The following is a 12,055-nucleotide window of genomic DNA, read 5'->3' as shown; positions in this document are numbered from 1 at the left end:
CAGACTAAAAAGGCCCATCTCCTGCATTTTCTTCTCATAAGGGAGATGCTCCAGACCCCTCATCATCTTTGTGGCCTCTGCTGGGCCCTCTCCAGTACTTTGCTGTTCCCCTCTGGGAGCTGTGGGGCAGTGGGAGGGAGAAAGCAGCCCCGGCGGGCGGCGATACCTCCCGTGTGACCTCACCGGGTTCGGCGGGAGGGACCTGCGGTGCTGCCTCTGCTCCCGTGTCACAGCTCCTCTGGCAGCCACGGTCACTCGGGGGGTGTGGGGCATTGTGCGTGACGGACCGAATGCTCCTTGGTTCAGTGTGTTCGGGGAAATCAACCCTGTGGAAGATAAAACTGAAATTCTGTAAACTCTATTAGCTCAGCACATTGTAAATCATATTGTTAATAAATTCACAGTCTAGTCACAGTGTTTCCAATCAAGTACCTTGTGGTTTCCATCTCCCACCGTTTTCCTTTAATTAGGGCAAGGTAAGAAACTTTGGATGGTGTTTCTTTAAAAGCAGATGTTGATGGGAAGTCTTTAGATGAGAGAGATGCTTTGGTTTTACAAAAGTACTGACATGTATGGGTGATGTGTGTGGTGGGATGGATTTGTGCTGGCCAGATGTAACGAGGCAGTTTCTTTCCTGTATCTTATGGGAAATGTTTTTAACCTCGTGTTTTCACGGCACTATGTTGCACTTAGTTCTGAATCTCAGGTTGAGCTTGTTCGGGTTGAAACAAACTAAAGTAGCATTGAAAGTCTAACCCAGTCCTCTTGTGTATTTTAGTTTATAGCTTTTAACCAGAGGTCAACTTCTTGCTGTATTTGTTCTTTGGACATGGTGCATTTGGCTGGGACCTGTTTTTGGCACTGCAATATAAAGAGTAACCACTCAATACAATTATTCAAAGCTACTGTTTTTTTGATAAGATGTTACAATTTACTGCTAAAACCTTCAATTTACTGTTTTTGAATTGATTTCTTAGTTAAGTTTACTTGATACGCTACTTATTTTTTTCCTTGACACAGTTTAAATGAAATGTTGTTGTAATAAATGAAGCTGTATTACTAAAAAAAGAATTTTTCCTTGCTCTTCTTTGCTGTCACTTATAGCTGTCTTAAACTTCAAATGAGGACAAAATGTCCTCTAGAGGGAGATCTTGTTGCTTTTATGTGCTAAAATGTTGGTCACCTTGTTCCAGTTAAATGTCACCTATCCAGTTAAATGTCACCTATCTTGGAAAGGATATGTGATGATGAATGTGTGTATCTTGATTAGTAACTGTGTTCTGGATCTGTGCTTGGAAATTTCATAACAGGATGCAGAATATAATAGCCTGTCATGTATCACTTCTGTAGATCAAGTGAAACATAGTTGTTTTAATTCATTCTGAAGTTAAATGAATAATCTTTACAAGTTCCAGAGCACTACTCCTGCAGGAGAATTAATTTGTAGGACCTGCATTTATGGCATCAATTCTGCAAATGCTCACAAAGACACTGTCTTTTGTGCATCACTCTCTTTTTCATCAATGTGCTTTTGAGGGCAGTTTCTTTACTGACTTAAACTGAGAATTTCAGTAGCTGCTCTGAAAGTGTTGTGGGTTAAATCTCTTCAGCATAATGAGTACTAACAGCTGGGCAAGGAAACAAAGCAGAAATAAAATGTCCCATTTGATTGATCTTGGCAGTACTTTCTGCCTATAAACAGCAGAGGTTGAAATATTACTTTGCAGACACATCAGTTGTTTGAATGTAGTTAATTCTGTATACCACATGCTCATTCCAAATTATTGGAAGAATCTTGGTGGGGTTATCATGAGGTTGAGTTATCCAGCATGTTACATATGCAGTCTCAGCATGAGATTTTTCTCACAAACGTGTTGAAAAACCTTATTCCACAGTCAAGACATCTGTGCTCGTATTTTTCTGTAAGTAAATGCAAATAATGAATTCAGTGTAGTTTCTGTTATGTCTGTTGTGTAAAACTAAAGGCTGTGTGGAACTTGCTCAATGGACATGGTTGGAAAATTTCCTCATACTGCAACGACTGCTGGATGGGTCGAAAATGTGTTTACTTCTTTAGCTGCCTGTTGAACACACTTCTTTCAAGTCCTCTGTACTGTTAAGAAATAGATATTGTCAGGCTATTTGTATTCTTATAAATGTACATACCAAATCATTACATAATTAATTAATTAATTTCTTTTGTGTTTGTGTAGGGAGAAGTAATACTGCAAGTAAGGTGAAGTGATTTGCATTATTTATATTATAAGATTGTTTTCCTTTTCATACTCGTTTTCATTGTTTTATGGTATGCAAATACACTTCTGCAGTGCATTAAAAATGCATGCAAAGGGCTTGGAGGCAAATGGTGTTGTGTAATTGAAGGTACAGATGTGTTCTAATAGAGGAATAAATTCCATCGATGAACAGGAATACAAGTTTGACATTTTATGTTAAGAAAGGCATATTTAAATCCCTAAGTTACTTATATTGTAGACTCTTTAATTAATTGTGCTCTGAATAATGAATTCTTTATTTTAGATCAGAATTTTGGAGGATTGCAGCACTGAGATCTCTGGAGTCTGCTGTGTGTAGCCATAATGAGTTCGTCACTGGTTGCTTATGAGGATTCAGACTCTGAGACAGAAACTGAGACGACTGAAGTCCCCCAAGCTTTTGGCACAGGAAAAAGCTCTCAGAGTTCTTCTGTGAGTTGTGGTCAGCACTTTGCACCTGGTAGTTTGGGTACAAAATCTACATATGAAATGCACCCTATGGAGAACAGTGGCAGTTCTGGCACAAGCACTGTTTGTGAAGATCCCCCTGAGCTTTATGCACAGACTAATAACACTGATTTGACATCTCCTTACTCTGGGAGGGTGTACTCTGGCCATGCTGCATTATCTATGGCTTACAGAAACTGTGAACGGACCTCAAGCTCTTCAGCAAACTCTGGACATGGCGTTTCTCAGAAGAGAATGCATAAAGACAGTGCTACTACCATAAAAGGAATTAGACCATATATCCCCAAACGATTGCGTCAAGAAAATTCCAGTATGCCTGAAACAAAAGAATCTGATCAGAGAGGTAGCTCAGATTGTGATGGTAAACTGGGTATGTCAGGAGAGCAGTCTTCGAGAAAGATCTCTGAATTAATTAAGCCATATTTGGGATCCAAATATAAATCAACTGAAGTCCCCAAAAGCTTAATATTTCACATGTGTAAACACAGTGGCCCTGTTAATGAAATCCAGTGGTGTCCTGTACGGGAACAGAGTCACATGCTTCTCTCAGCTTCTATGGACAAAACAGTCAAGGTAATGTAAAACAAGATGCTTTGTGGCTCCATCATCAAACTTAAAAATACTGTATTAAATAATGCTCATCTGGAAATAACATCCTTGCTTGCGTGTGTGTTGCCAATGTGTTTGGAATTTGAGGAGATGCTTTGAAGCATAAGACTCTATTATGAACTTGCAGCCTAATTCTTCACTATACCCACAGTTTGGGTATTTGGAATTTGGTGTAATGTTTTGGGGTTTTTTTGAATTAGTCATCTAAGTGTTTTAGACCTTAGAAAGTTAGATTTCTACCAGGTCATTTCTCATGATTTTAAAACTTGCTTCTAAAATTTAGGACTTTAAGTAAATCCTACTAAATAGAGACTAAGTAGCAGAACACTCCTTGTACCAGCATACTTCTAAAACCGAAGGAGAGAACTTCAACTGAACTTGAATTCTGATTTAATGTAGAAAAAATAGTCTTAAATTCTCTTATTCCAATTGAGAATTTTTTCTTTAACTATTTTGCAGTTAAATTTGTAGTGGAGAATTGAGTTTCATTTAGTTTGTTTTTTTAACATTTTTTTTTCTTATCTTAGAATTTTTTCTTTCCTTTCCTTCTTCCCCACTTTTACCAAGGGGCCCTGTGAAATATATGCTGCCTTTGCATCCTTGAAGCAGAAATACTCTTGAATCTTGGACAGAGATTGTGCTTTTGTCTCCAGATGTCTTCTAAAGCACTTGGTGGTCACAGAAAACTACTGATCTATAGCATGCATAAAATTTTCACCTCCTAGTTGCTTATCTTTTATTCCTGAAAGTTGTAATTCCCTGGTTGAAAGTTCCCTGGTTCTGCAGTCAGCATAATCTATCAAACCATCAAAGTCTGAATACTTTGAACTTTCCTCTGTCTTTCTCAAGCTTTTTTAACCTCTTTGTCTTAAAGATTAACTTGGAAAAAAAAGTACCTTTCTTTTTACTAGCAAGTGTTTCTTAACATATTGAATAAGTTAAATCTTGGCTGTTACTTGAAGAAAAGATTTAGAAGGGAAAGACTAAGATATGCAAGAAGTGCTAATGGATATTTTAGGTAAGCAGGAGTTTAAATTTGGATTGTACAAAACTATTGTACACCACTTCTGAATTTCAATATATTTGACTTTTTATCTAAAGTTGTAACACAATATGATTAAAGCTTGTTTACTGTCTCAGAGCCTCATTTTATTGATGACTAAAATTATGTATATGTTGAATGTAAACCAATCTAAAATCAAAGTTGTTATTGCAATATAAAAGTATTAAAAAATGAAAGTAGTGACATGTCTGTTGTGTATTCTAAGCAGAAAGAAAGATTGTTTTTGTGAAGTAGTGTTACCGCCCCTGCTTGGAAGCAGTCATTAACCAGTGAGGGTGTTTTTTGAAGAAATCTAACTGCTGCAGGTTCCTCAAACATTGGAAATTCAATATAAATAGAATATGTTAATGTTGTCAATGCATCAGAGCATGCAAGCGTAAAAAAATTACTAGAGCAATAATGTAACTGTTAAGAAGTATATGAAAACATTATGCTATATTTTTGAAGGTAGCCTGTAGAGAGGTATCTACGGGTGCTTCTTGCTGTTCTTTCCTAGTGAACCTTTAAATTATTGTGCTGGGACACACGGACCGTCCCAGCCAGCAGAGGGCGCGGTGACATCGAGGATTGACGGGATGTTGGGAGCCCAGTTTCCCTCACTTTCTGGCATCCTGAGCCCATAAATCTCTGGTGGCTGTGACAGCAGTGCTTTATCTTTTGGGGATTTATTTGCTGTCTACCGCTGCCTGAAGTTGCCCATTTTCTGGTATAAGCATAAAACAACTGATTGAAAATGCAGATGTATTGTTTTTTTCCCCTTCATCCTTAAAGTTCCCACAGCTTACCTTTTTTGTTGTTTTCTTTCCCAAACACCTGCTTGGAATTGCTGTTTAAGTCCAGGCAGCGGATGCATATCGTCTTTACTCTGATGGGAATATGCAGACACTCTGAATCTTTACAACATTCACTTTCAGCATCTGGTTAGGGTAAAACTCAAAGCACAGTTTGCAGCCTAAAATCCCTATGTGATCAGAGACAGGAGGTAATCCAGAGCCTCAAAACTCTGTACTTTCAGTTAGTCATATGAATAGCTGTGACTGAATATTTTTGTGGGTAAATGTCTTGGATTCAATCCTTACATTCAGCCATTAATTATACATTATATAATACATTATTATATAATTATATAATACATTTTATTATAATTATATAATACATTAAGACATTTATCCTTTGAAGAGTCCAATATTAGTGAAGCTTTCTTAGAACTGAGAGTTCTGTCTAAGTTGATATGACTGTATTAGTTTGTGCTTAAATCAGAGATCTATAGTTTTGTGCAATTTGTGTAGTGTTATTTTATCTGTTTTTATTTGTTTAAGTATTTTCATCTTAAATTTTCATCCCTTCATGAGAAAGTATTTTCCTTCTTCCCCCCACCCCTCCATCTCCCAGCATAGGGAAGGGAAAAAACACTTGCTTTAGTTACCTTACTTAAGTGATTTTAATTTTTTTATCCTATCTAAATTACTATGGCTAAGTCACTAATATCACACAGATTGGTATCTAATATATATATATGAAGCTGATTGTATGGTTTCTTACTTTTTAAGTGTGTGCTTATCCTGTTAAAATCAGAAGAAAAGAACAGTCTTCCGTTTATGTTCTCTCAGGTTAACCAATGTGCACTTTAACATAATTTTTATGAATCAATGTAAGTCATACTAAAATATTTACAATAAATAAGTCGATGTCTGCACTTTCTGTTGACTGAAGTATAGCCTAGAGTCAGGGAAGACCATACAAAGCATTTTGTATAAATATTTTGCATATTTAGGAATGAATAGGCTGTTTTAGAGGACTTTATAGTTTTCTTTGAAAAGTATTCGATCTGAATTTTTTGTGTATCGCTGCATTTGAAAAACCTCAATCAGTTATCAAGTGGTTGAGTTGAAAAAATTATCAGTTATCAGCTCAGGGGCGTGATTCTCTAGAGTAACACTTCCACCAGCAGATGGGGTGCCTTGGCCTATTAGAAAGGGACGGGAACTAAACTGTGCCTCTAAAGACTGGAAGACTTTAATATTTGCCTCTGTGTTGTGTGTTGAAAGACCAAAGTTACAAGTTCATGTATGTGTTGCTAAACATATAAGGAAACAACTGAGTTTTCTTGGAAACCTGAAAGTATGATAGAACTCCATGTGGGAAGCGATACGTATTGCAGATTAATTAGCCACAGTTCTTCAAATCTGGAGCATGAATAGAAGAATATTTCATGCTAAATTTCAAAGTTTCAGGAATGGGGGAAAAAAATGCCAAGTTGTAGGCTTTGTGAAATTTTTTATCTTCTTTTTCTTGTAGAATTTTTAGCTTCCCCTTTGGAAGCTCCAGCCTAGATAGCTGGAGAAAGGTACAGAAACCCTGATTCAGGGTAGGGAAAGGTAGTGTTGGGAGCTCTTACTGTGGCAGTGCTGTTCTTCAGAGTTGCATTCTAACTGTATTAGAGTGGATTATGTATTTAGCTTAGGTATGTGTTTTAAGGACTGTGAAACATTATTGTCTGAACTGATTAAGTTTGTTTTGTTTGAGTAGCACTTCTGTTTGAATGGCTGCTGTAGATGAAATTCAGGCTACTACTGCCATTTTTTTGGTTTTCCTACTTAAACACCAAAATAATCTTTGTGATTTTAATATCTGGTTTAGTGGTTTTTGCATGAATGTTGAGACTCAATGCCATTATTAAAGGTGCCTGGTTCCTGTAGTGTGGATATACAATGCTTTGTATATCAGACCTTGTTTAGGTATTTCTGGCTTAGAACCCCAAATACAGAATCCAGGATCACAGGTTACCATTGAATACAGCTGCTTGCCTTCGGTAGCAGGGAACATTAAAAAGTTGTGTCTTGAAAGATATGTTTACCAACTGCAGAAATGACAATGCTGTTCATTTACGTTGCCAGTGTCTTTTATTTGGAAGACCTTGTTGTTACGTAGAGCCACATAGACATTAATATTTTCACTACTTACTGATTCTAGACTTAGTTTTTAACAATTGTTCATAACTTCAAGCCTCCTATACCTTTATTCTGTATTTCCTATTTTTGTCTTAAAAAATAACTCCAGGTAACATCTTTATATAATCATCTGTTAGCTTTTAATTTTGTGTTCTCGTTTTTTTGTTTAGAGCATCACAGCAGGGATTATGTTTGTTGTAAAGTATTTCTTAATTTTCAGCACTTTCACTCTCTGTTGTTAAACAAGATCAAGGAAAGAAAGTGCTGAGATTCTTGAGTGTGCAAAATGTATATTAATAGAACTTTGGTGGGATGTCTTGTGTTGTAATACATTGCTGGAAGTTTTTCTTATGCAATTTTTCCCCTACTTGCCTAGTTGAACGTTGTCTCCATTTAGTCACAACTGAATCCATACAAGCAAAGCAAAAACCTTTAAAATGAGTGTGGTGGGTTGACCTTGGCTGATTGCCAGGTGCCCACCAGGCTGCTCTATCACCCCCCTTCCCAGCTGGACAGGGGAGAGAGAGTAAGGTGAGAAATGACTCGTAGGTTGAGATAAGGCAGTTTACTAAAGCATAAGTTTGCACGCACACAAACAAAGTGGAAAATAAGAAGGTTTATTCTCTACTTCTATTACCTTTTACATCTGAACTGGTATCATATGGTATGGAATATTCCTTTGTTTGGTTTCGGTCAGCTATCTGGGTCGTGTGCACTCCCAGGATCTTTTCATCAGTATGGGAGGGAAGGAATGTTGAGAGACAGTGCTGATGCTGTGCCAGCCCTGCTCAGCAGTAGGCAAAACGCTGGTGTATTATCAACACCTTTCCAGCTAACAATGCAAAGCACAGCACGGTGAGGGCTGCTATGGGGAAATGAACTCCATCTCAGCCAGACTCAATACAATGAGTTTATTAATATCAGCCTGTTGAACAGAGGCATTGCTGACTTCCCATAATTAAGAACACAAGAGCCATGCTTGTTCAGACCAAGGCTCTGTCCAGTCCAGGGTTTCAGTCTCTAGTAAGGTCCATGAGTAGATGTGTAGAAAAGATCAAATGTCAAAGGTTTGTGGTGCCCTTTAGTCCTCTTCTGGTTTCTGTTTCTTTTCAAGTGGGAGAATTTCTGAGCTCCAAAGTAGTTCACCTTTGTAACATGCTACCTCAAGAGATTTCTACATAATTCTCAAGTCTTCTGAGATGCTTGTGATCATTAAATCTAGAGTGGTATGTTACTCATATTTTGAAGTTAATAGACATGTTTTGCTTCCTGGTGAGTGTTAAATCTACAAGAAATACCATTTTTAATCATATGTTCAAAATATTTTATTGTTTTGTGTTGTGTGTCTGTTAGGAGAACGATAGCACAGTAGTATATCCCAGGAATTTTGTTATTCTTGATGCTGTTGTATTGGACTGAACAGAAGATGATAGCTTCCATCCATCCATAAACTCTGTGTAGCATAGATGGTATCAATACAAATTTCTTAGGTGGTGCTGTTACCCTGCCCCAGAGTAACAAAATATAATATTTCTGCTTTCAACCGTTCTGCACACAGTTCACTTGGAATAGGCAATGTTTCTTGTTGTTCTGTCACACACGTATCTGTTTATGAAGGAATGAATTTAGGCTGCCAACCTATTTCCTATACACTCAGGCATAGCTGTCAGATGGCTGTAGCCCTGTCACTGCTAGACTGGATTCAAACTGTTCACTAAGCAGCATTACCTGTTGTGCTGCTAGTACTTCAAGTATTGCAATTCTTAAATAAATGTTTAAAACCTAACTGTGGCAATGTTCCTTTAACTCTAGGTGATAATGAGAATTTGGGAAATCGTCCTATTTAATACAAATATTCTTTATTTGAATTGTTTTAAGAAGATCTCTCTGGTGTTGTCATCTTTTAATGCTATATTTTAAAAATAATAGGAAGTTCTCCCCATTATCTTGGAAGTGGCAAGGAAATACTCATATTCTGGAGACTGTGTGCTGCTTACCTAGATGTGTGAAAAAAAAATTATCTTTCTTGTTGGAGAGGCTACTAAAGAGGCTGTTCTGAAATACTGAAGCTGGCTTTTCTTTGTTAAGCTTCTTTCTTCCCTTGTTTATTTAGAGCTATGTGTAGTTCTTCCAGTGACTTTTAGCTTCCTGATGATTAAGATGGAAGTCCAGTTATGTGATCAATACCTGCAGAGTAATATCAGTTTCCTGAGCACTGAAAGGGCTTTTTTTTTGCATACCTCGATCTTTTTATAGCAAAATTATTTCATATACTTCAATGAGAAGTATATTCCATTTTGCTTATTTTATAAGAGAAGGAACACCATGCAGGAAGGAATGTACTTGACCATCAGTGAAATCTTCTGACTGTGCTTATGGCTGGATGATAATACAGGTCAGGATGCAATAGATAGCTCTCACAATTGTTCTGCAAAAGCTAGTGACACATGTCAGCAAAGGACAGTTCATGAAAGTGGTGCATTTTGGTCTCTTCATCCCAAAGGTTTGTGTGGGTAAGAGTTTCTTCACATTTGGTATGTTAATACCTCGATAATGTTTAGAGATCGCTGTTAGAGAGATATATTTTTTTAATTATTTTCTTGTTTCAAGCGATGCTGTTGTCAAGGAAACAGAAATCCTTGTAATGTTTTTGTTCACTTGTTCAGAGTCCGCAGCTGGAGATGACTTGTATAGTTTTTATTATGTTCTTAGTGGTTGACACACTTTAGGCCTCAAAGGATTTTTTTTCAAAGGAGTATGTTTCTTTGAGTATAAATAGCACCATCCTGATCTCTGTAGGTTTTGATAGGCCATTGTTTCTTTCCTTCTGCACTGACAATAAGTAAATTCAGTGCTGCTTTGGATTAGGATTTATCTAAACACTTGGATGAAAACTGACATTTAGAAAAAAAGGGGTAAAAAATGCAGTGAACCTCTCAGCTTTTGGGTGAGGTTTTCAGGTCTGTAATGGCATTAGTTTTTTTTCACTTGGAAACGTCTCCTGACTTAGGATCTCTATAAAGAGTGCAAGAGTGATACCCCAAGTGGTCTTGCAAATCATTTTAGACCACTTTTTGCCTGTGTTAGAGGGTTGGCTGTGGGGAAGAAGAGTGGATATTTCGTGATGTAGCTAATATGCCTATGTTCCCCACTTGTGCCTCCCCCTGCCCCACACCCAAATAATTTGAGAATTATTTAAAAAAATATTTAGAAAATAAAAGTTCTTGCAAGAGCAATAGTTAAGGAAACCTGTCTGAATCTTGAGTCTGACTATAGGTCCTCTTCAGTTTCTTTCTCCTTTGGGGCTTCTGCAGTGTCTTCAACTTTTATTCATCTGCTTAGCTTAATAAAGCCTTGAGGGAAAAATGCTGAGGCCTCTTGTAAAATTTGGTTGGCCTTGACCAATCAGTGCAAAGTGGTCACAGGTGAAATGCACAGGGCAACATGGACAGTGTTACTTCCCAAATCTTTTTTCTCTGGAAATTCAAAAGGATAGAGAGTGACTTTTGGATATCCTTAACAGTGCTGTGGAAGAAAGGACCCTGTTTCCTTTTATTACCTAGAAAGAATTTGGGTTACTTTTATGATGACTTAGAGAAATATCAAGAATTTAAAGTGTTTATTCGACTTTTTTTTCCTAGAAACAAATCTGTCCTGAAGGGCTGAGCTCTGCACTTCCTTTCTGCTGAGAGCTCTACCGGCTGTTAACTAAGTGAGAAGTAGCCTGTAGCAGAGAAATAAGCAACTTTGTCTCTTCCTGGCATTGCCAACCTACTTGGGAAGAAACAGTCAGGGCTAGAGATGTCAATGAAGGAGCGTTTCTAATGAAGCTTAACTGATAATGCCAAAAATTAAGCTCTCCAATTATACATAGGATCTGTGTGGGCTGCTCTGCAGGCTGATGTCAGAATGTCATCGGAGATGGGGGAAATGCGTGGTGGTGTTATGCCCCTTCTGGGTGCATCAGTAAGATTGCTGGTGAAAAGTCAAAATTTTGATGCCTGGGAAAAATGAGTTAGGGTAGTTCTAAGTTCTTAAGTGACTTCAATACATTATGGGAGGTTTTTTTTTTTTTTTTAACAGTTAAGAAACTGAATATTTTTGGTGTTTAAAAATATAAATAACACCAGTCTAACTTTGCCTCTTTTCTAGGAGTCTGGCTTTGTAGCTGCATCTCACATACTGCTGTATATTAAAAAAAAAAAAAAAAATCTGCTAACAAAGCTACAAGGCATCTTATGACTTTGATTCCTTACTCTTCTTGGTCTGTCAATGTTGTCAAGGAAACAACTTTTTGAGAAATTTTGCTCTACTTTTTCAGGTTCTATAGAGAGATTACTTGTGTAGGATTTATCTGGCATCAGGAGTCGAAAGAGTTTTTCTGAAGTTTCTATTCTTTTCAGTGTGCTCATGTCCTTGCTTTTTTTAAAGCAGATTTTATTTTTAGCCTGTGTCATGTAGCTGCATCTTTAAGGTCATAATATCAGTTGATGTATTAAGGATTGTTGACACTTGATCTTTAGATGAAGCCTGATAGAAAGAACTTTAATGACATTTTGCTATACATTTATTCTAGAAAGACAACTGTTAGTTATAAATTCCCTTTAAATTAAAGGAGAAAGAAACATTAAAAAGCCCCGTTGCTCTTTATAGAAATTGCCTCATTACTATGGAACTAAAGGATTACTGTC

General features: G+C 37.2%; 1 protein-coding gene across 1 annotated transcript; it reads left to right on the top strand.

Moving 5' to 3' along the window:
- The first annotated feature begins 2,145 nt into the window (after nt 1-2,145).
- LOC114064454 (WD repeat-containing protein 25-like) lies at nt 2,146-3,602 on the top strand. Its single transcript, XM_027897521.1, has one exon. It carries the CDS (start codon nt 2,598-2,600, stop codon nt 3,321-3,323), a length of 726 nt encoding a protein of 241 aa, XP_027753322.1. The 5' UTR covers nt 2,146-2,597; the 3' UTR covers nt 3,324-3,602.
- Nucleotides 3,603-12,055: the final 8,453 nt, after the last annotated feature.

This window comes from Empidonax traillii, unplaced genomic scaffold (assembly GCF_003031625.1).
Source record: "Empidonax traillii isolate 1590-97213 ecotype Southwest subspecies unplaced genomic scaffold, ASM303162v1 scaffold544:size423439, whole genome shotgun sequence".
In the NCBI taxonomy this organism is placed as follows: domain Eukaryota; kingdom Metazoa; phylum Chordata; class Aves; order Passeriformes; family Tyrannidae; genus Empidonax; species Empidonax traillii.
The sequence above is the reverse complement of the archived record's forward strand: the minus strand, read 5'-3'. Positions and strand labels throughout refer to the sequence as shown.